The sequence below is a fragment of the Pygocentrus nattereri genome, chromosome 9, assembly GCF_015220715.1.
Source record: "Pygocentrus nattereri isolate fPygNat1 chromosome 9, fPygNat1.pri, whole genome shotgun sequence".
In the NCBI taxonomy this organism is placed as follows: Eukaryota; Metazoa; Chordata; class Actinopteri; order Characiformes; family Serrasalmidae; genus Pygocentrus; species Pygocentrus nattereri.
Window position 1 is genome coordinate 13969045 of NC_051219.1, and position 22443 is coordinate 13991487.

A 22443-nucleotide genomic window follows, 5' to 3' on the forward strand; every position below is an offset into this window, starting at 1 on the left:
ACTGTGGTACTTGGCTCGTTCGCAAGCGCCACTGCGAGCTGCCTATCTCTCGAGTGAGCCTTGGGAATGGCCGAGTGGGTCCCATTTCTGTTTGTTCCTCCAGGTTGGAGCAGCGGTTCCCAGCCCGAATTCTTCATCCCGTGGCCATACCCTGCGGCATTCCTGATCCCGTGGCCACACCCCGTGGCATTCCTGATCCCGTGGCCCCGGACCCGCTGCCAGTCACCACGCCTCAAGACCCACCAAGCAGTTGCCGCGCCTCTGGACCCACCGCCAGTCTCTATGGACGTCGTTGCAGGCCCGCCTGTGTCTTGCCTGTGTCTGTGTTCTGTGCCTTTGGCTTCCGCTCCCGTTTCTGCTCCTGTGCCCATTTCTGCTCATGTTCCTGCTTATGTGTCTGTGCTTGTTTAGTCCTGTCCTTGGTTTCCGTTTTGGTTTTGTTCTGTTGTCTTTTTTGGTTTGGGGCGCCTCGGTGTGTGGGCCTTGGGGGGGGGGGGGGCTGAGTACTGTCACGATTGGCCCCTGCCAGCCCTGTCCATGTGCTTTGTGTTTTGAATCTTCCATGTGCGTTTGTTTTGGTTCAGCCCCCTTGTTTGTTGTCTCCGCCCCTGGTTGTTTTCACCTGTCCTTCGTTATCCCTGTTTTATAAGCCCTGTGTTTGCCCCTTGTCTTTACTGGTCTTTGTTTGATCATGCTGTTCGTTTGACGTGTTTGTTGGTTGTTCTGGTTACTGTGTGTTGTTTGAACTTGTTTATTGTTGGTCTGTCGTGTCTGCCCCCTGTTCAATCCCTGTTGGCTCTATTACCCTGGACCGTCTTGACTATGACCCTGGATTTGCCCATAATAAATCTCATTTATCTCCACATATGCGTCCGCCTCCTGGACCACAGGATATGGGCCATTAACAAACACTGTGCTGCTCGTGGATATTAGTAAATTATATTAGCATTAGCATGTTGGTTGGCAAAATTGAACAACGTACATTGCTCAGCAGAATCCCTGTTTATAACAATTTGTTTTTAATAATAAATGATTTATTGAACATTCATGTATTGTATTTAACATTGTATTTTTCTAAAAGCAATAAACTCTTGTAAAATCACTGTAATGCACAGCCTCAAGAGACTTATAGCTTTCGTTTCTTTTGACAGCAACATCAAGAAGAAATCAGATTCTAGTTCTGTGGTATTGTTTCCTGCCTGTTGCTGTAAATGCTGTTGTAAACATGCCAAAAGAGTCTTCTGATGAAAGATGCTCTTGAGACATATGTGACAATAAACTTGAAGATGAATGCAGACTTCTTTGTCTCTTTAGTGTTTAGCATCCATTACAGCATGCGCTAGCTGAAATAAAAGGCCTGGCGCATTCCTGTTGCGCCGTGATGAAGAACTGAAGAAATGAATGCTGAAAAAAGTCAATGCTTTGCATTAAGAGGGCTGTATCAGGATTGATGGGAATATGAAAATCCATTTTATGCACGACAGAGGTCTGAAAGCAGGGCAAACACAAAAGCCTGGCACTGGGATTAAAAAGCATGTTTGGCTACAAATGGAAGGCAATTAGGATGATTAAGAGGACGATTTTAATCATTCTCCTTAAAATCATTTTTAACACTGCTCTGTCAAGGCCATCTGCATAATAACGCCATTAAAGGTAAATGGATGAAGCACAAACACGGATGCACATTTAGAGTGAAGCTGTGCCGGCTGAAGCTCCGGCGCTATGAACAAACATCCGAGCCCATCCGTAAACCTCCTGTTTACACACTCACCCACAGGTAAACACACTGCATCTGGAAAGCATTTGGAGATTTCTCATGAGTGCATGTATTTCGGCCTCTGCATCTGCACATGTATGAGACTGCGGGGGAGGGGGAAACTTGGTGTGCATGCATTCTTTGTTTGTATGAATGCTTTGTGCACTTGTACCTATGATCTTAAAAGCAAAGCCATTTGGAGCTGAATTCCTGTGAGGGTCACCTAAAGCGGTAATGTTGTGGGGGACATGCCAGACATAAATCCAGCCCATAGGGAAGACCTCAGAGGTAGAATAGGCATAACAATAGCTGTAAATGCACAGAATGGCTGTGTGATTTGCTTGTATTTCTGCTATATTTTTAGGCTGTCTTGCATATACAGTATGTTTAAGATCTACCAGAAATGTTCAAAAGGTTCAAGTTGGGGGGCTATAAAAAATTCCTAAAGCTTAAACTTGCATTTTTTAATGTAGTTCATGTTGGATTTTAAGGTATATTTTGGATCATTGTCCTCTTTTAAAAGCCAGCCTTCTTGACAGACTGTGCCACATTTACTTCCAAAATCCTTTGCTGTCATATGGGGGTTTTGCTTTGACTTTCTGGTCAGCATTTGAACAGTTCTACATGAGATCTTCCAGATCATGACTCAACTACAGTTCCCTTAACTGTCATTTCCTAATGACATTTTGGGCAGTGGAAATTGCAAGCAGGGAATACTTATAATACTTATAATAAGGAATACTACATATCTTTTCATAGCATTGGGCATCAATTAGATTCATTTTCAGGTTCACAGCCAACTGCTCAGAGGAGCCCATGGCTGTTGTGTGTAGAAGTTAGGGTTAGGGTTAGCTGACAATTTAGAATGACAATTCTAGACCTGCCTAACCAGTCCTAATGAATCAATTACATCCTAATAAGTTAAACGTACTGAGACTACCCAACTGGAAGGGTATACAACATTTACTGTTTTATTTTTTTATATTTTTATGGCAATAAATATAAAGTAAATGTGCACTGAGATTTGCCCAAACTTCCCCATACAGCCATATATCAGGTGTGCTCCAGCTTTGTTGGAATGAAAAAGTTCAAACAAGAAGTTCAAATTTTTTAAGTGTCCAAATAATACTGTATACTCGTGATTTTTTTTTCTCTGTAGTACTTAAATATATACAGCCAAACAAGCTCTCCCATTGGTTAGGACTTCAGTAGTTGGTTTGAAGGCTTAACATGTCAGATTAACAATTAATATCACTCTAGGCTCTCTGGATGAATCACTGGCTGTGAACCCAAGCTGAAATACTCTTTGGACTTAAAGGTACAACACTGACCTAAAGGTCCAATTGTGTACCTGAAATAAGCTTTTCATGTGCATACTTGTATCTTTTCATTACCTAATGTTTTTAAACAGAACAATAAACTAAAAGGCCTGGAGACGAGAAGAGGTACAATTATGTTCCCTGACTAAAGGTACTGAGATTTACCCTTGAGGGTACCACCCCAGTGACAAGAGGGGTCCTGCCCCAGTGACAGTTTCGTACTGGTGGGGTAATGCCACTGAATTTACACGCTGCCTTTACTCCAGAAAAGCTTAGAAAACAGGTTAAAAAAAAAATCAATGTAGTCATTATTTAATTTACCCGAACCATCTGCTACACTGTCTTCAATAAAGGCACTGTATCATTAGCATGGTCATTAGCTTGGGAATTCACAGCCAACATCGACGCATATTTTTGCATTAAAATGTTCAGAGTACACTTGCTTCTTGTTTTTCTCCTACATCTTCTTGAATTTTAACTTCAATTGTCTTTGTATTTTCTCACTTGCAAAGCACTTTGTGTATGAATGTGTATGAATGACGTTATACAAAATAAACTTGCTTTGCCTTGCTTGATTTTAGCCACAGAGAACATAAGTGAACACTTCCTCAAGCACCTCCACACCAAAGACAAACTTAAATTTACCCCCCAACTCCCCATGTAAAACTATTCCCATCCAAAAAGTGCTTAAGTACACTATTAGAAATGGAAAACAGTGGTGGCAGCTGTATGCCAGGATTCTTCACTTCACAAGAGAACAAATATATGTTAATACATTTGCTTCAAATAAAATAAGAAATATCTTTTAGAAGTTTCATACTTCCATATTTGATCTAGAGTAGGCATGCAAATTGCCTTTAGCGTAGTGCTAACACACACTTAGAATACCTCAGGTGTGTTTGCATAAATTAGCATTATCAACGAGGTGTTTTTATCCTTGTCTTTGTGACTGAGTTTTAACATTAAAGGCCTGAGCTGAAGGCCTACCTCTAATAACCACGGACTGCCACTGAATGTGTCGTGTTACCATTAACACTAATTGTTATGACAGATGCCACAAAGACAGAACTGTATTCTAGTTAGCCGACATGACATTAAACATTATGGCATCTGTCATGACAATTATTGGTAATGGTGCCAGTGTAACATGACGCAGTTGCTGATATTGAGCAAAATCTGTCACAGCTCTTGACATCGTACAGCATTGGCCATGACATGTCTGTGGCACATTATGTTAATTGAATGTAGCAGAGTTCAAGTAATGAGCTCTTCAGCACAATAGGAATGACCTCAATGATCATGAATGATGATGAGGGCCTGTGGGAGTGGGGGGCATAAGGTGTAGTGCAGCGGTCCCTCCAGGCCTGTAGCACTGTGCTCCACAGCAGTGAAACAGCCACATCTGCTTCCCAGCACTTCCTCCAGCACTTCCTGCTCACAGATCCCCTCTCCCCCTCTGCTGCCACTATTTTTGGCTTCCGCCATGCACGGCTGGGCACAGACAGCAGTCAAACTCAGCCGTTTCTACCTCAGGTTCTTCCGTGCTAAATAACTCAGGCTTCTAGACCATGAGTCAAGCAACTTAATGCTTGTCTCAACAAGGTGAGTAATGTTGAGACTGAGGCCCAGCCTCGAGACATAGTCCATCTCACGCTGACTCACGCATACATTCAGAAGGCGAGGCATGAAAAGGTCACACCTCATTCTCTTTGTTTTGGAAAGCTGTTTCATGTTCTCATTAGGCTGATTTCAGTGTGAAGCGAAGCTCATCAGTCATGTCCAGTCAGGTAAAGGGTTGTTTATACTGTAGAAGTTTGAAATGTATTAAAGTTTGTAGTTGGTTCTAATATATTCATGACTTACAGTACTGTGCAAAAGTCAGAAACCACCCTTCAATCCCTTCAGAAGAGTCGTTTAGTACAAATTATTCATTGTTCAGGATATTTCTCAGGAGACTCCTAACAACAAAAACGAGTGGACCATCAAAACTAACCCCATCAGATAAACAGTACTAAACGCTTTCATCTTTGAGAGAGAGAGGAGAAAATCAAGCTTCACACTTGATTCAGATCTGAAACAATCCAGAGGAGTTTCTGTCCATCCTTTCACTGTGAATAGACAACGCAACACTGTGGGTCTGAAAGGATGTGTAGCTGTTGCAAATCAAACAGAGAGGCTGCTGGTGTTCTCAGAACAATGGACTGACCAGGCCAGAGTCCAGACCTCAACATGCTTGTGTTTGGGATCGCTTTGATTTTGAGAAGCTGAAAGTGTAACCAACCTCTAAGACTGAACTTTTGTGTGGAAATCAGAGTGGTCTCTGACTTTTGCCCAGTAATCTACCTTCTCCTAGACTTGATGGATAAATGATACTCACAGCCAAATCCACCTTATCTTTGCCTTTTCAATATATGGTATATAGGGCCATTTCTAGCTATAAAGGGGATATAAGTGGTCACTTCGGTCTTCCAAACCACAAGGATTCTCACAATTATGCATTTTTTTATTCAAATAAAATAAATTGGCATCTATTTGGAACAAATTGCGGTGTATCCATGGTTACCACAGTTCAGGCAGGTAAGAGCACATGCCCATCTGGAGCTGAGAAACAGAGAAAACAGGCAGAAGAGGCCCAAGACACCAATACAAAATTAGCAGTAACTATTAAGCTTCTTGTTTTTCACATGAAAATATTAGTGGCAGGAATGGGCTGCTCTTTTTCATTTCATATTGAGGCCCCAAAATGTTCAGAAACAGTCCTCACTGCAGGTAAAAATTAAGGTCTAATAATTCACAAAATTCTTATTTTGTAAAAAATGATTCAAAAGGTTTTAAAATAAGAAGTCGCTTGACATGTCTCCTATTTTAAAGCTGCACTGTGGAAGATTTTTTGTTTATATTGAAACCAGTCTGAAATAATCATTTTTAAACTCCGTCAAAGGTACACCAACATCACTCCAGTCCATGCCACTAAGTGGGGCAATGGACTGGAGTACAATGGACGCAGTGTCCTCGACAGCAGAGGAAGGACTCCCAACATTGCCCAGAGCTTTAGAGAACATCAGTCAGCCTCCACTGGGTTCCACACCATCGTCCCTAGCTCTAGAGAATGCCACTGAGACAGTGCAGGATTCCTAGGCTCTGCCCAGTGCTATGGAGAGCTCTGGCTCATCAATGCCTGCCTTCATCAAGCTACCATGCCTGTGGTGGCTCCCAGAACCTCATCTCTTGTGGTGGCTCCTCTAGTCATCTCCTCTGGGATAGCAACCACAACTGGAGCGGATTCCCCTGTTCCTGTTCCTGCCGGCCTAGATCACTCCAGTTCTGGTTCTTCCTGCACCCAGGAGAGCTCCAGTTCCATATATGTAGCTTTGTGTGGAGAGGTTCCACACAAGGCTCCTGTTCCAGTCTTCAAGGCTGTTCCAGTACTGTGTCTCAAGGCAGCTCCTGTGCTGGTTCCCTGTCCTGATTTAGTGCCAGTTTCACAAGCTGCTTCTCTTTTGGTGCTGATTTCCTGTGTGGCACCTTTGCCGGTTTCCCAAGCTTCTTCAGTGCTGGCTTTTAGGACTACTCTTCCTGTGTTGGCTCCCAGAGCTGCTCCAGTGCCAGCTTTTAGGATAGCTCCTCAGCAGGCTCCTCAGTGCCCCCATTCAGCCAGTCCATATTGCTGGTCCTGCCCCTGGCCCATCTGACCCAGTATGAACTGCCCTTCCCTCTGGATTGTGGGTTGCCAAAATTTCCGTCTATAGCAAGGCTGCACAGTATGTTCCTGGAGAGCTGGTATGCAGCACAGTTTGGTGATTTTCCTGCTTTGACACATCTGATTCAACTCACTTGTCAATTGCTGGGTTTAGTGGGTGTGTTTTAGGAGTGGAACAACAAAGTGTTGCTGGACACCAGACACCTACAGGACCCCTGATCTATACAAAGGCATAAGGCTTTAAGACCATCAAACACTGGATGTGTCCCAGAACTGCTTGATTTCTCAGAGTGCCACATTCAGGAAGAAACCACAGAAATTGATGGTAGGCGACATATGGCTTGAAATTTACGCCAGGAGGCACTTACACTCAAGATACATATGCTAATCGTCTGAGAGCTCACACGATGTTACTAGCCTGGTCTTTTGTTTTTTTATCTCATATCTTTTTGCTCCAAAAACAGCTGACACTAAACTTGATCAATTCCCTGTTGATATTGAAAGTGTTTATCCATTAAAATCTATACAAGTAAATGAACATGAGCTTGATGTTTGTGGTGTTTGTCAGCGCTCTCTGTGATGAATTCTATGAGGTATAACTCTGTGACGTTACACTGTGCTGCACAGCTAGGCACATCTGGTGTGCAGTGGCCTTTATGTTTTCTGCATGACTGGTACTTTTCAGTATCATCAAAATTTTTTGCCATGAAATCTGTTATGAAACAAATGTTTTCTCTTGCCATGCAGTTAGAAGACAGAGTATGCTGTGTGATACCCTCACTATATATATATATATATATATATATATATATATATATATATATATATATATACACATTAGGGTCATTTGACTAATTAATCTCCTCATTTTTGGGAATAACCCTCACCATTACTGCTATGAAATTGAGTGAACAAGTTTTTTTTGTGCAAAGAAGCTGACACAGCAGCAGGATGTCATTCTAATCCCTGTCTCATATTGAGGTTATTAAAACCCCAAACCCTGCTTTCAGAGAACAGATGACTGCTGGCTAGATCTGTTATTTTGGGGCTGAAACTGGAGAAGCAGTGCAGCAGAGCTTTCCTTATGCATGGCTTGTCTGTGATGAAAGATATACCCTTCTACTCGGTGCTCTCAGGGCCATCTATACAACCTGCTGCCTATATAAGAGTATTTATCATGCAAACAGGGGTCACACAGAGTGCCTGGCCGATGCAGCACCTTAGTCTGCCCACTGAGATTTATTAGTCCATGACCTTGCCTCTTGAATTTGTTAGCTGTAACTTGAGATGGAGTTCATCCAGGGCGGCACGCACGGCACGTCAGCAGGCCTGACCCTTTCAGCTATTCACTGTGGTTTTGCACAGTATCTCATCAAGCAGTGGTGTTTTGGTCTGAAGCCATGAGTTTCAGAAGATCTACTCCAGCTACGTGACTCAAGACTACCATCTACAGTATGGGCCAGATTTCTGTTCTCTGTTTTAGCTTTTTTCTGTTTACAAGCTTTGATATGGACACTGAAGTCCCAAAGATGTGAAGTTATTCCCCAAGACCAAGAAATGGACATAGTATTGTGAAAAATGTTTACTGTTTACCTCTATATTTGAATTACATATTGCTCTTTCCAAAAATTACACTAAGTACAACCCCATCCCACTGAATTTGAGTTGGAGAGGAATGTGACAGGGTGAAATATTTCATACTAGCTGGAACGTCAGTTTTTCTAAAGTACATTACATGATTCTTCCATGAATATTGCAAAAAATTCCTAAAACTATTTTGCCTATGTGTCTGATAGGGTGAACGCTGTGCTAGTGTTAATGATAGTGAGAGAAATATTATTAATAGTGTTAATTAAAGACAAGAATGACCAGCTTTTGAATCTGACTCATATTATGTCGCTTACTCTTTATCTTTCACTTAATGTGACTGTACATTATTTTTAGGTCTAAGTAAGTTGGTATTTTTGTATAAAAAGCCCACGTAACCCGGCCGGGCTCAGCCCAAAGAGGCAACATCGGTGTACCATGTGGGCCCACCACCTGCAACATCCTGACCCTCACCTATGGTCATGAGCTATAGGTAATGACCGAAAGAAGCCAGCTGAGGTGGTTCGGACATCTGATTCGGATGCCTCCCAGTGGGCGTGTACCAGGCACGGCCGTCAAGGCCCTGGGGTCGTCATAGGACCCGCTGGAGGGATTACATCTCCAAGTTGGCCTGGGACCGGCTTGGGGTCCCTGGGAATGAGCTGGAGGAAGTTGCAGGGGACAGGGTCATCTGGGATTCTCTGCTCTCCCCACTGCTACCGCGACTCTACCTGGATTAAGCAGTCAACGGCGATGATGATGAAGATGATTAATAATGATTAGGCAAACTATTAAGCAAACAGTATGGTTTTTTTATCAGTAATTGAAGCGCCCATATCCAATTTCTTTAATTTATTTGTCCTCCTGAAGTCTACTTATAACATGTTATATATATGTCCCGTAAATAGTTATTCATGTTTACATGAGTCTCTCTCTCTCTCTCTCTCTCTCTCTCTCTTTGTCTCCATATATGTATAAAGACAGGATAGTTTCCATATATGAACTATATGGACTGAGTGGCAAATGGTCCATCTTAAAAATTCAAAAAATGCTTAATTTAATTTAATCATTACTTCAAAGTTATTCGTTTTAAAAACGAGGGCAAATCAGTTTTAAATTAAATGGGCCCTTTAAAATTAAACGTCCTTTCTTATTTTTACAGATATTTCGATTATTCGAGAACGTCGTACAGAATTCGAGAATCAGAGACAGCTGCAGCTCTTGGTGGCTGTGTGAGCACCGCACCCTCCAGTCCAGGAAGCGGCGCTAAAGGCACAGAAGTCAGCGCGCAGTCCGCTGAGCAGCCACTGAAGAAGCGCAGAGTCCGTTACCGGAGTTGTTTACGTGTCTTCATTAGTTCTCGTTCTCGGGTTAAAGGAGTTAAATGAAAAGTCTCTGCGCGTTTTTCGGCCTTATAGCCAGTATAGTCACTTCTCGCTCTTCTGGGAAAAGTTACTACAGTATTTTCTAAGTGAAAACAGTTGCTGGTTTGGCACGTAACCTAGCTAGTTAGATCGGTAAGCTAGGTTAGCTATAGCTGGTTAGCGATGCTGACTAGTCACACAGACTCTGTTTAGCAGCCTTAATTGTAAAAAGGTTGGTTTGATGTTCCTCATTGTTGATATTACGTTAAAATAATATATAACACGCTCGATTAGTTGTAAAGTAGCTTGTGACGAAGCTGAAGTCAGCGTCTTATTCGCCAGTTGCTTGTTCGAATTTTCCCGTTCCACCTTAAATAGTGCAGCAGTTATATTCCAGCACTTTCAGGTGCCGTTTAAGGTGGAAAGGGAAAATCTGGACCTGAAGACAACTAACCTCGTTAGCTTGTGCTAGTCTGTAAGTTGGCTAGCTTGCTGTGGGACGGAATGCTCCTCTTGACTAAATTGTGTGACCTTCCAGAAGTTTCGAGTCCATAACTTCGGTACCTAGTTAGTGTTAATTCTTAGCCTATTTGTGTGCTAAAACATCTGTGTAAGGGCAAGTTTTGTTCACAAAAGTCTTCCCTTTAGGTTTCCATCCACATAAAAAATGGACTCAAGTGGTGGGAAGCCCTCCACAGCCCAGATTGTGCTTTTGGCCACCAGTTCAGCCCTCACTGCTCTCCTTTATTCTATCTACAAGAAGAAGGCAGGACATGTTACTAGGCTAAAAGTAAGTAAATATGTGTTGATTTGTATTTTTTTAAGTTAACTGTACTCTTGCAGATGTCATCTCATTCAAAATGCATTCAACAGGAAGCCCAGAAAATATCATTAGATCAAGATCTGAAAAGCATTCTGGCTGAAGCTCCAGGAAAATGCATCCCATATGCTGTTATTGAAGGTATGACATGAGGTTTGTGTTTGGAGTGACTGGAGTTGCGTTTCTGTTTTCTGTTTTCCAGAACATGTTGAGTAGCACTGCAATCTGCTTATTCAGTATTGCCAATGCGAATGTTGAGATGTAAAGTCCTTCCGAGTGGTTTGATGTGAAATAGCTCATTGTAGAGACTAAGATTTATTTGTAGTGGTGGGGATAGGAACCAGGTATACAACACAAATATGGCTATTTTATTTACTTTCCAAAAGCACCAACAAACCTAAACGTGTCATCAGAGTTTTTATATATAATATTCATAACAGTCTGGGGGAATAAATGTATTCTTTGGTTAATGTTTTGCCCTGCATGTACTTCTTCATGCTGCATGCATTTTAAAAATCAAGTTTTACCCAAAACTTTTGCAAGACTTTCATGAAATATTGATTTATCCTAATGTGCCCCCCTCAGATTAGCCTAGTGTGTACTGCCCTCTTCAGCTGAGACCACACATTTTCATTTGGGTTTAAGTCTGGAGACTTGAGAGGACTATTGCAAAACCTATTTTTTTGTATTGCTGCAGTCTTTGTCCGTTGTGACATGTGTGTCATTGTCTCGTTGCAAGACCCAAGCATGGCCCAGTTTCAGCCTACTGACCAAAGCAGATTTTCCACTAAAATGTGAAATGGTTTTGGCATTGAATGGAGTTCATTGTGCCACTGACCTTATCAAGAGCCCCTGGACCACTTGCAGCAAAACAGCCCTGAAGCATCAAAGAGCCATCACCATATTTACTGTGGATATGAGGAACTTTGTACTCTTTCCCTATTTTTCACCAAACATGATGATGCTGTGCGTGACCAGAAAGCTCAGTGACCACAACACACCATTCCACTTGTAATTCCTATATTGCTTGGCAAATTTCAGGCGCTTGGTTTTGTGTGTTGGTCTCAGGAAAGTCTTCTTTTGTGGAACTTGTCCTAAAACCTCCTGGTCATGGTAGCTTCTTGCTTTTAATGTTGAAACAGTGAAACCGCAAGCTGCAATTCAACCTTGCAGTTGTGAAACTGTGATCTTTGGGCTGTTCTTTGCTTCTCTTAGCATCCTCCTCACTGCATGGGGGCAAGGTGCGGAGACCTCCCTTTCATGGCAATTTTTAACTGTTCCCTGCTTTTAAAACTTCTTGACTATGGCCCTAATTGTGCTTACTGGTCATTTCAACTGCTGACTTGTTTTTTGGTAGCCATTCCCCAATCTATGCAGCTCAACAGCTTTTCTTCCAATTTTTAGCTGCGAACTCGTTTTACCCATGTTGATGGGTGACATGAGGATTTTGCCTGTGTTGTTCCCTCATATTTATATCAGGGTGTATCAAGAAATGGTCGTAGACAACAATGAAGTTCTTAGACACCAAAAGCAATATCAAAAACGTTTTTACCCAGCGACACACATTCCTTTGGTTTTATTTATAGTAGTCTTCAAGCGTGCCAATTATTTTGCCACATGTTTTTGATAGAATTGTCTTTTTCTTGCATGCCAGTATTTCTGGAGTTGACTGTAAATGGACTATCAAAATGGGTTCTAAGAAAAATCAATCAAGAGCTAAACAACCATCAGATGTAACAGAAAAATTCTGTGAAACTCAATGGTTGAGATATGTAAACAAAGTTATTCAGAGTGGTGTTGTTAGGAATCAGGGGTCATGATGTCGATAACATGCGAATAGCCATTTTATTTAATAATGAAGGATCTTAAAACACAGGACAGCCCTCAGTTAGAGAAATGCGGCATGCATCCTTGGCTTTAAGACATGGGGAAAAAAAATCCAAAACTTTGTGTTTATTGGGTACTATTTTATTATCTATTTTTGCCTTACAACACCCTGCATTAAAAAAAAGGTCTAAGGCCAAGAGGTTTCTGTTCTAACTATTCTAAAACTGTATGTCTGACTTGAGGCAGCATACTCATAACTCTTTTTGTAGGAAAGCTAACACTGCTCTGCATGTTCCTGTTTCTAGGAGTGGTGCGGTCTGTGAAAGAAACTTTGAACAGCCAGTTTGTAGACAACTGCAAAGGAGTCATTGAGAGACTCACACTGAAAGAAAAAAAGATGGTCTGGAATCGAACAACTCATCTCTGGTGAATACTTGTTATAGTATTATGTTGTTATGCAAGTGGGGTGACACTGAATATACTGTACAACCAGACTAAAGTTTTACATTTACAGCAAGCTAAGATTCTAGTTAATCCTTAGTTATAATGACAGATGTTGCAAACCTTTTCAGGAATGACTGTGAAAAGGTTATCCACCAGCGCACCAACACTGTGCCTTTTGACCTGGCCTCCCACGATGACAGTGTCACAACGACCGTGCGCGTTGTCCGTCCACTGGACGCAGCTGAGCTAGACCTGGAGACAACCTACGAGAAATTCCACCCAACCGTGCAGTCCTTGAGCAATGTCATTGGCCACTTCATCAGCGGCGAACGGCCACAGGGCATCAGGGAGACGGAGGAGATGCTGCGGCTGGGGGCCAGCATGACAGGTGTGGGCGAGCTGGTGCTGGACAGCAACCTGGTGCGGCTGCAGCCCCCCAAGCAGGTAGGGATGTCCTTGAATGCAAATACATTATTATAATGTGATGTGAATTAAGCCTGAGTGATAGGGTGATGTAATCAGATGATGTCACTGACAGAAAAGATGGTGATGTGTAAAAGGCGACAGTCATAAATTGTAAATATTGTAGCATTTTACAGTATAGAAGAAGACAAAGCAGTTTGAGTCTACTGAAGGCTGTATTTAGCTCCAACCTTGCCTCACATACGGAATGGTTCTTTGCTGTCAGCTTGCTTGCCTACCAATGATAAAAGTGACAGTCAATTCAATGTGTTGAGAAACTGGGGTTTACGTTTAAAAATTATACAGGGCGCACACCCTGTATAGTCACCCCACATAATCGGGGCTGTGGTGTGGAGGAGGCTGTCTAGTTCTCTCTGCTAAATGCTGTAATGCCAGCTTTACTTTACATTAACTTAAGCTTGCCTCAAAGTGACTGGATATTAGAAAGCCGTTAAGTTAGGTCTCAGCTGCAGGTTAGTGTGTGTGACTTGAAGAAAGTGCAGTATTTTCTGTACAGCTTAAGTGTGCTGGTGCTTAGCCAAATTATGAAAACGCCGCCATATTGACGGAAGACGCCTTGTTTTTAATGATGAAAGCGTGCGGCTATGGCTTTGAAAACCGCTTGTCTGAAGGTTCTCCAACAGGCAGCTTCACTGGCATTAATACAGAAGAATTCTAGTGATGAAACTCATGAACATGTTTGCAGTAACATCTGTTTTAAAACATCTTCATGTTGGCTTATTATTTAATATGTGGTTTTATAAAGATTTTCATTGAAACAAACAGTTAATGATCAAAAAAAGCATATTGTCGCTGTCCAAAGAAAACCATGTATCTTGATTTTTGTGGATATTTTGTTTTCTACATGATTTCAACACACCAGTTGTCATTTACATTGTGCAAAGTGTCACGATCCATGGACCAGTAGAAATGCTCTAAAATCACTTGGAACAAAATCATCTTCTCCTGTAAAGTTACTAATTTGGAGATACTTGTTTTTCGTTGGACAGCAATGATATACACTGTTTGCAGTTTAAGCCACTCCCACCTCCAGTTTGTATCCAGGTACAGATGTTTCTGTCTGAACACGCAGGGTTTGCGGTACTTCTTGAGCCGACTGGACTATGAAACACTGCTGGGGAAGCAGGAGGGCAGCCTGCGACTGTGGAAGGCTCTCACGCTGCTCGTGGGGCTGGCGGCCTGTGCCACGCTGCTCTACATGCTGTGGAGGCACTACATCTGGCGGAAGGAGCGAAGGAAGGAACGCAGTGTGCTGGAAGAGTTTAAGGAGCAGCAGAAGAGGCGTGTGCGGGAGTTGAACCTGGACGAGGCGGCCATATCCCCGAGCGCCTGCACCATCTGCCTAAGCCGAGAGAAGTCTTGCGTCTTCCTCGAGTGTGGTCATGTTTGCTCTTGTGACCAGTGCTATCGTACGCTGCCCAAGCCGAAGAAGTGTCCCATATGCAGAGCTAGCATAGATAGGATCGTGCCTTTGTACAACAGCTAATAGCCTCTCGATCAAAATAGATCTAGTAGCACTTATTAAAGCTGCACAAGATATCGTTAATCATTGATCAGTGATTGTTAATAGTCATAACATTGACCTTTACCGTACTGATTCGGCAGGAGGCTAGAATATGCAAAATTAACCATCCAACAAATTACAAATGAGTTCATGAGGGTTTTCTGACGAATCAAGGGAATCACAATATCCAACGACGAAATCATTTTAAAATATTTAATCTTAGCGGCTCGTAGCACACAAAAACAAATCTTTCTAAAGATGATTAGAGGGCTTGTTTGCATATTGTACCCTTCTGCAGTGTAAAGGCCAATAATAATTAAACGATGTATTGTGCAGCTCTAGCAAATACATTAAAAGTAGAATAACAGCATGCAGCTCAGTGGTTCCCACAGAGTAGCCCTGCTCTGCATAGTTAAGTGTTTTTCGGCTCTAAATGCCAAAGAAAACCGACCAAACTTTCTGCTACAAACACATTCTTTACAGTATAAAGATAAAGAACTGACGAGCCAAATGAATGGTGAGTGCCAGAGTGAATAGACCTCTGAATTCATGTCTCCATTTAGTTTTCGGTGTCAAGCCTATGAAAGAAAATCTGGTTCTAAGCAGGTTCCCTCTATGGAAAAAATAAATGCCATACCCTACTTTCGTGCCTGATGTAAACAAATGTTCCATAGCCGATATTGATCTTTGATCCCCAAATGTCAGCGGCTCGTCTGAATGGAAAGGAGTCAAATATGAACCTGCCACATCTACAGCCTGCTAGTAAACTTCAACACCAGCTACCCAAACTGTAGCCCACCACTGCCAAAGCAGCTTAACTACTACATGTCAAAGCCTGCAGGCTTTTATTTTATGATGCTGCCAGTGTTACGATATCAGTTCAGTGTGCAGCAGCGTCAGCTTGCAGGCAGCAAGATAAAGGACCTCAGAATTCAGAGGGAAAATGTCTGCACAGCAAAACATCTGGTTTTTGAGTACTTTTGTTAATCAGGGTGTGATGGTGGCGATTTTTGAAACATAGATTTTCCCCATAGAGAAGAACTGCTTAGACCTAGTACAGGCATGATTCTGACTTCAGATGGATATGCGGAGAGAACGTTATAGAACAGTGTGAATGGTGGAGAACATTCTAGATTGTCCTGACACTCAACCACCGCTAAGGCACTGACCAAAACGTTCTTGTGTTTGCTTGATTGAGGTGCTCTAGGCTTAAAACAGCCGCTTTAAAACCAGAAGGGTTTTTGTTTAGCTGATCAATTGGAGCAGGGAAAACACCAGAGTACACAGCACAGGGCTACTACAGGACCAGAGTTGGGAACCACTGCTGAAGCCTATTTTTGTGTGAACACACTGCTGAAAATGATTCATCATCTGTTCATGGGCATCACAAAGTTCTTTGACCTCACGGTTAAAGGAGAGTTCCAATTTTGCGGAATTTCAGTAATTCACTTGTTGCGATGTTAAGTCATTCAGAATGGTGTGCTGTGAAATGTTGCCTTATAGTTATCTGATCCATACTAAGTAAAATGTCACGTTTTCTATACTTAAAAAAAGAAAAAAAATTAGATTCTGTAATTTATTTAAGGCAGTACTATTTTAGCATGAAAACAATTTGCACCAAAATAGCTGAGGTAGGTGAGATGGGTAAACTCAGGGTTGTACCAAGGAGAAGTTCAGAGTGTTTTGATGTGAAATGGTTCATTGTAGACGAAACGGACTTGGTGATGGGAACCAGGGATTGTGAAGCCTAAAACACAAATTTAGTCATTTTATTTACAATCCAAAACAACTAGTGAACCTGCACGTCTTTTTTGAGTAACAACACTTTGCATGTACCTCTGTGCAACGAGTAAATAAAGGTTTAGACCAAAACCTTTTCAAAATGCATATTCTTAACCGTTTCATGCAGCAGCTTTCTGTGAGGGAGCTTATAGTGACATTGAAACACTTTAGACGTCTGGTTCCTATCAAGATCACGAAAGAACAATTCTGACGCACAGTTCGCATCACTCTAAACGGCGCCAAGTTTTGGGCAGAGTTTCTGAAAAATCAGTGGAATTCACCTTTAACATGTATAAAGAGGGTCTTAACCGAATGGAGTCCTCAGTAAATAAAGATGCAAAAATCTTGGTTAAGCAGGGGCATTAAAATGTGTGCGGCTGATGTAATCATCAGATGTGCCTTCCCAAATATTCTTTATATTTATGGTTTCAAGATATGTAATATAAAAGTGAACATAATTGTGGAGCACATGATGAGACATTAAATGAATGTATCTTTGTATGGAGCAGGTTTACTATATGCGCAATATAAATTCATCATTATTTATCCTCTTTAAATAGATGTTTGTATGCATTTCTTGGAAGAAACGGGGAAGTATTTATCACATTTTTCATGAAAAGGTTCAATAGAGTTTATTTCCCCTCATGATATACTGTAATGTATCTGATCAGTGCTAAGTGTACTCTTTTTGGAACCAAAAGAGTAAAGACTTGTATTCTGGATGTGCTGTCAGTCTTATGAGGTAGTACAGCATTAAAGGAGCTTCAACAGGCCTAAAATATGCACCAAAATAAGTTCTGTGTTGTACATGGAGAAACTGCCACTGTCTAAAGATGATATTGAGCATTATTCAACAAATAAAATGGCCTTTTGATAAAACAGACCTTGGTCTTAATCACATTGTATTTTGTGGGAATGGTGCCTATGAAAGAATATGAAGTCTTGGAGAAATACTGACGGTGACCAGAAGAGGGCGCCCTCCGCATATTGTCTCACAATGATCACATTGATTCTGTGGCTCAATCTGGTGCAAAATCAGCCCTGAGTATGTCCACTGAAACGGATTTGTTCACAAAAAAATCACATACGTGCACCAAAATATGTTTAAGTGAGGTCAGTCGCACCTCATCCCTCATGAGTTTGCTCCACTCTGAACTCAGTCCCTTCATGGAAATTAAACAAGATGACATGAAAATACAAGCTGAGCTTCCAGACTCACTTTTCCTATACTTGAGTTCATACTTGGAAGAAAAGGCACATAGAACTTAAATGATGTTTCATAAACGGTGTTACTATAATTATTACTGTATGAAATATACTGTATTATATTTTAGAAAAGACTACTTCCTAAATATTTCTGAGGCATTTTTTCTCTTTTTGTGCAGATGAATTCCTTTATAGAGTTTCAGTGAGTGCTCACTATGAAGTAGGGTAGATTTAGGTTTGACTAAAAGGCATCTAGGATTTGAATACAAGTTGCACATACTAATTATTTTTCATAAGGTGTGGCCACAAATTGCTATTTTGAGGCTACAATTTACGATATTAAGGCCACAAACGAATATACTGAGGCCACAACTTATTATAATGAAGACACAAGATACTATTTTAAGGCCACACATTAATATACTGAGGCGATGAAATTCTATATTGAGGCCACGAATTGTTATACTGAGTCCACAAATTACGATACTGAAGCCATAAATTGCTACACTGAGGCCACTAAAGACAGCACTGAGGCCACAACTTATTATAATGAAGCCATGAGATACTATATTGAAGCCACAAATCTATATACTGAAACCAAGAAATACTACATTGAGGCCACAAATTGCTATATTAAGGACACAAATTAATATATTGGGGCCACAATGAATATATTGAGGCCAAGGGATACTGTACTAAGACCGTAAAATACTACTTTGAGGCCATAAATTACAATACTGAAGCCATAATTTGCTATACTGAGGCCACAACTTAATATAATGAGGCCACAAATTAATATATCGAGGCCAAGGGATACTGTACTGAAACATAAAATACTACTTTGAGGCCAAAATTACAATATTGAAGCCACAATTTACTATGCTGAGGCCACAACTTAATATAATGAGGCCACAAATTAATATATTGAGGCCAAGGGATACTGTACTGAAACATAAAATACTACTTTGAGGCCAAAATTACAATATTGAAGCCACAGTTTGCTATACTGAGACCACAACTTAATATAATGAGGCCACAAATTAATATATGGAGGCTATAAGATGTACTGAGACCAAGAAACATTACATTGAGGTCACAAATTAATATATCGAGGCCACAAAATGCTATACTGAAGCCACAAAATACTGCATAGAGGCCACAATTACACAAATTACGAGAAAGGCAACTCGTCACCTCAATATAGTAATCTGTGGCCTCAATATATTATTTCGTGGCCACGCCTTATTAAAAAACAGTCACCTTGGGGGCTTCTCAGCACTTTTTCCCCCATGCTGACAGATGCATGTATGTCCGTATATCTGAGCGGTCAGTGTCTCGCACCGACTCTGCACTAACTCCTATTTAACGTGGGACGCTCCCTGTGGATGAACAGGGGCTGCAGGCTGCACAGCGAAGTGAAGCGGGCAGAGCTGCAGCGCGTGCTCCACCAACTCTGCCTGAGAGAGTGACGTATTTGGGATTTTTCGCTCTCTCTTTCCTCTTCATCATATCTCCGTTTTTCCCCACCTTTTATCCCACTCGTAACTTCCGAACATCGTGAACCAAGGCGAAACCACCTCGAACCTGACCTAAGTTACCAAAGTAGGAATCTACAGAACCTCCTCTGACAGAAAACGCCGCTGAGGACCTTCAGTTAGCTTCAGGCTAAGTCCAACTGAGCTCGACCGTTTGTTTTGTTGTTTTTACAGCGCCGTCTGTCCGCTCCGTCGTTGGTTATCGATTCGTTGCTGACAGAAAGGAGAGAGGGAAAGAGGGAGATAACATGTCCGAAGTGTTGCCCTACGAAGAGAACCTCACTCATTATGGAAACGATGGAGACGAAGATCAAATCTCGCTCACCTGTCGACTGCAGAACACCAACAACTTCTTCGGTACTGGGCAGAACAAAAGGCCACCTAAACTTGGCCAGATTGGAAGGAGCAAGCGAGGTGAGATGACTTTCAGCTCTTTAAAAAAAAAACACTTTAAATGGTTAATTCCAGTCATTCTTATAATATTTCTTAAGATTAAGTTGGCTTCTTATTCGAATTGTCCGTTCCACCTTAAATGGTGCAGCAGTTACAGTCGGGCGCTGTAAGGTAGGACTGGAACAGCTACGCCATTTAAGGTGGAACGGACAGTTCGAAAAACGAGCTTCTTTTGTGTCTTGAGCTGAATGTTGACATACATGTTTTAACTGTCCCTTACAGACAAAACCATTTTTTTCACATGTGCAATTTTATTCATAATACAGCTTAACGTTGCCACATGGGTTTGCTTGTAAACATGTTTTGTACGTTTCACGTAGGAATACATGTGACTTTTTCTGTTAGTGAAAGTCGTTATGTTTACCTGTGATAAACCGTGACTGTCATATTCAGGAAAATGTGTTGAACGTGTCATTTTCCCAGCCATGGTAGTAGGATCCCCCCAAACCCCCACCCCTGGCCCCACCACCACCACCACCACCACCCTCACTATTCGTGTAATGTCTGGGCTGGATATCTGTTGAGGTTTGATGGATTGCATAACGCAGGCGCACATGGGTCTCCAAGTGCCACCAGTGATGGTGGGTTTACAGTGGGCTGCTTGCCAGTCACGAGGAGCCAGTGTGTGGAACCAGGTGTGTCCTTCACAGCCTTCAGTGCTTCATCTCCGGTCCGTCACGTCACATCACACCTGGCTGACCTCGCCTCTCCAAGTTCAGTTCAGTCCCAGAGTTCATCTCACAAGATTTGATCCATGCCTTTCTTTCTTTTCCCCCTTTTTTCTTTCAGTTGTCATAGAAGATGACAGGATTGACGAGGTGCTCCAAAACACAGCAGAAAAGTCGCCGGCGGAGGCGTGAAAGCCTGGAAACGTGGGTTTTTTTAGGGCTGCGGGAAGTGTTGGAATACACAAATGTGCATAAATAAAGCACTTTGCAGTGCCTCTCGGTAGGGGTTGAATTTCACAGCAAAGCACACGGAGGAGAGCACTGGCGCAGGCTTCCAAAATGGGGAGAGCGAGGGTCCGATCTGCTTTTTACTTTCGAGGGCATGTTTTGATATCTTTTTTCCTTCATAAGCTGAGATCAGTCCAATGTTGTTCAATACTTGTGGGTTTGATCCTTAGTAGTAAAGGTACCATTGTATTGTGAGAGGAATGCATTGATATTACAAGCACAAATCACAGTCTACTGGTGACCATTACATCTCCTCTTTTTTTCTTCCTCAGACAGGGCACTTTGTTTTTCTGTATCTTGCAACACTATGATGACTTTCGTGCACAATGGAACTGTGAACTTCTGTGATGTGTGTGTTTTGTTTTTTTTTTTGGGTGGGGTGTTGGGGGGTGGGGGCTCTTTTTTTGTTTTGTGTTTTTTTTGTTTTTTATCCCCCCCCCCCTCCCAAGGAATTCTGGTCATGATCTTTTGGGGTGCATTTTTTTGCAGTGCTGGAAAGCAGTGCACATGTTTTTATAGACTGAACAACTGAAAGCCTACCTTTTTTAAAAAATCACAAACTTTTTTTTGTTGATGTTGCTTGTTGTAATATTATTTTTGTCGTTGCTACAAACTGCCTGCTCAGCCTAATAGCAGTGAAACTAGCTTATTTTTGTATGGAGAAGCAGTTTCCGAAACTGTTTTCGATTTTGGTTGTAGACGTAGTCCTAGCACTTTCAAATGTGGCTGTCACTCTGCTGTACAGGATATGATCACATTTGTGCCAAATATCGCAAAAGTATGCCAGTCAAGCTGTGTCCTCGTGCTCTGCGTACTGTGAAATTCTGCGAGCCTGGCTGTCCTGTCCATTATCAGGGCTTTTTCTAACTGCTTTTGCATGAGACAGGCTGAAGTGCCTCCCTGTGTGGCAATGGAACTGGTGTACTTTACAGTAATCTTTGTTGTTTGCAACTTTTGGAATTACAGACCTCAAAAATCTCTTGAATATTACATATACTTCTATATGTTGCACTTCTCTTCACTGTTAAACAGGGCTATATTGATAATGGAAAGTATGACCATTAAAATGTGAATATACATCAAAATGGTTTTAGCATCACTCATTTCATCGCCGGCGTTGCATGAGACGAGATTTAGAGTACAGATTTCATTATTTAAGTGAATTATTTCATACCCAAAGTTGGCTTGAGAAGACATTTGATTTGGCCTGCCAGGAGGTCACTCTAAGCCCACCCCCTTACTCAGCAAGATAAATGTTTCTACCATTTATGGCATTTGGCTGACGCTCTTATCCAGAGCGGCTTAGTTTGATCATTTTTTTAACACAGGTAGGCGGAGGTAGTGTTAGGAGTCTTGCCCAAGGACTCTTATTGGTTTAGTGCAGGTGGGGATTGAACCCCAGTCTACAGCATAGAAGGCAGAGGTGTTAACCACTACACTACACCAACCACTATATTCTACCACATATGACTTATTAAATTCTGGTTTTCCCTTTAAAATTGTGCATATTTTAGATGCAAAATATAGTGTCATGTTATAAAACACATTAGAAAAACTCCCCACCTTCTTTACTTATATAGATTTTTTGGCCCACTACAAACATTACACTTTGGGCCCTGAAGACAAAAAGACTGGGCACCCCTGGCATAGGGCATTGTTTTAGACATCTTTACAGTTCTTTGTCAATTTTAATAAGTTTCAACTCTC

General features: G+C 41.7%; 2 protein-coding genes across 4 annotated transcripts; both read left to right on the forward strand.

The window, feature by feature from the left end:
• The first annotated feature begins 9662 nt into the window (after window positions 1–9662).
• On the forward strand, window positions 9663–17469 carry mul1b (mitochondrial E3 ubiquitin protein ligase 1b). 2 transcript variants are annotated; one of them, XM_017707893.2, is made up of 6 exons: window positions 9663–10286; window positions 10375–10516; window positions 10600–10687; window positions 12679–12799; window positions 12946–13261; window positions 14373–17469. In XM_017707893.2, exons 2-6 carry the CDS (start codon window positions 10394–10396, stop codon window positions 14784–14786), a joined length of 1062 nt encoding a protein of 353 aa, XP_017563382.1. In that variant the 5' UTR covers window positions 9663–10286; window positions 10375–10393; the 3' UTR covers window positions 14787–17469. The 2 variants fall into 2 exon arrangements, with proteins under 2 accessions (XP_017563382.1, XP_017563381.1); XM_017707892.2 differs by having other exon boundaries at window positions 9663–9958.
• Window positions 17470–19105: 1636 nt separating this feature from the next.
• On the forward strand, window positions 19106–21821 carry camk2n1b (calcium/calmodulin-dependent protein kinase II inhibitor 1b). Of its 2 annotated transcripts, XM_017707862.2 has the most exons (3): window positions 19106–19394; window positions 19502–19741; window positions 20570–21821. In XM_017707862.2, exons 2-3 carry the CDS (start codon window positions 19576–19578, stop codon window positions 20638–20640), a joined length of 237 nt encoding a protein of 78 aa, XP_017563351.1. In that variant the 5' UTR covers window positions 19106–19394; window positions 19502–19575; the 3' UTR covers window positions 20641–21821. The 2 variants fall into 2 exon arrangements, with proteins under 2 accessions (XP_017563351.1, XP_037396922.1); XM_037541025.1 differs by having other exon boundaries at window positions 19107–19741.
• Window positions 21822–22443: the final 622 nt, after the last annotated feature.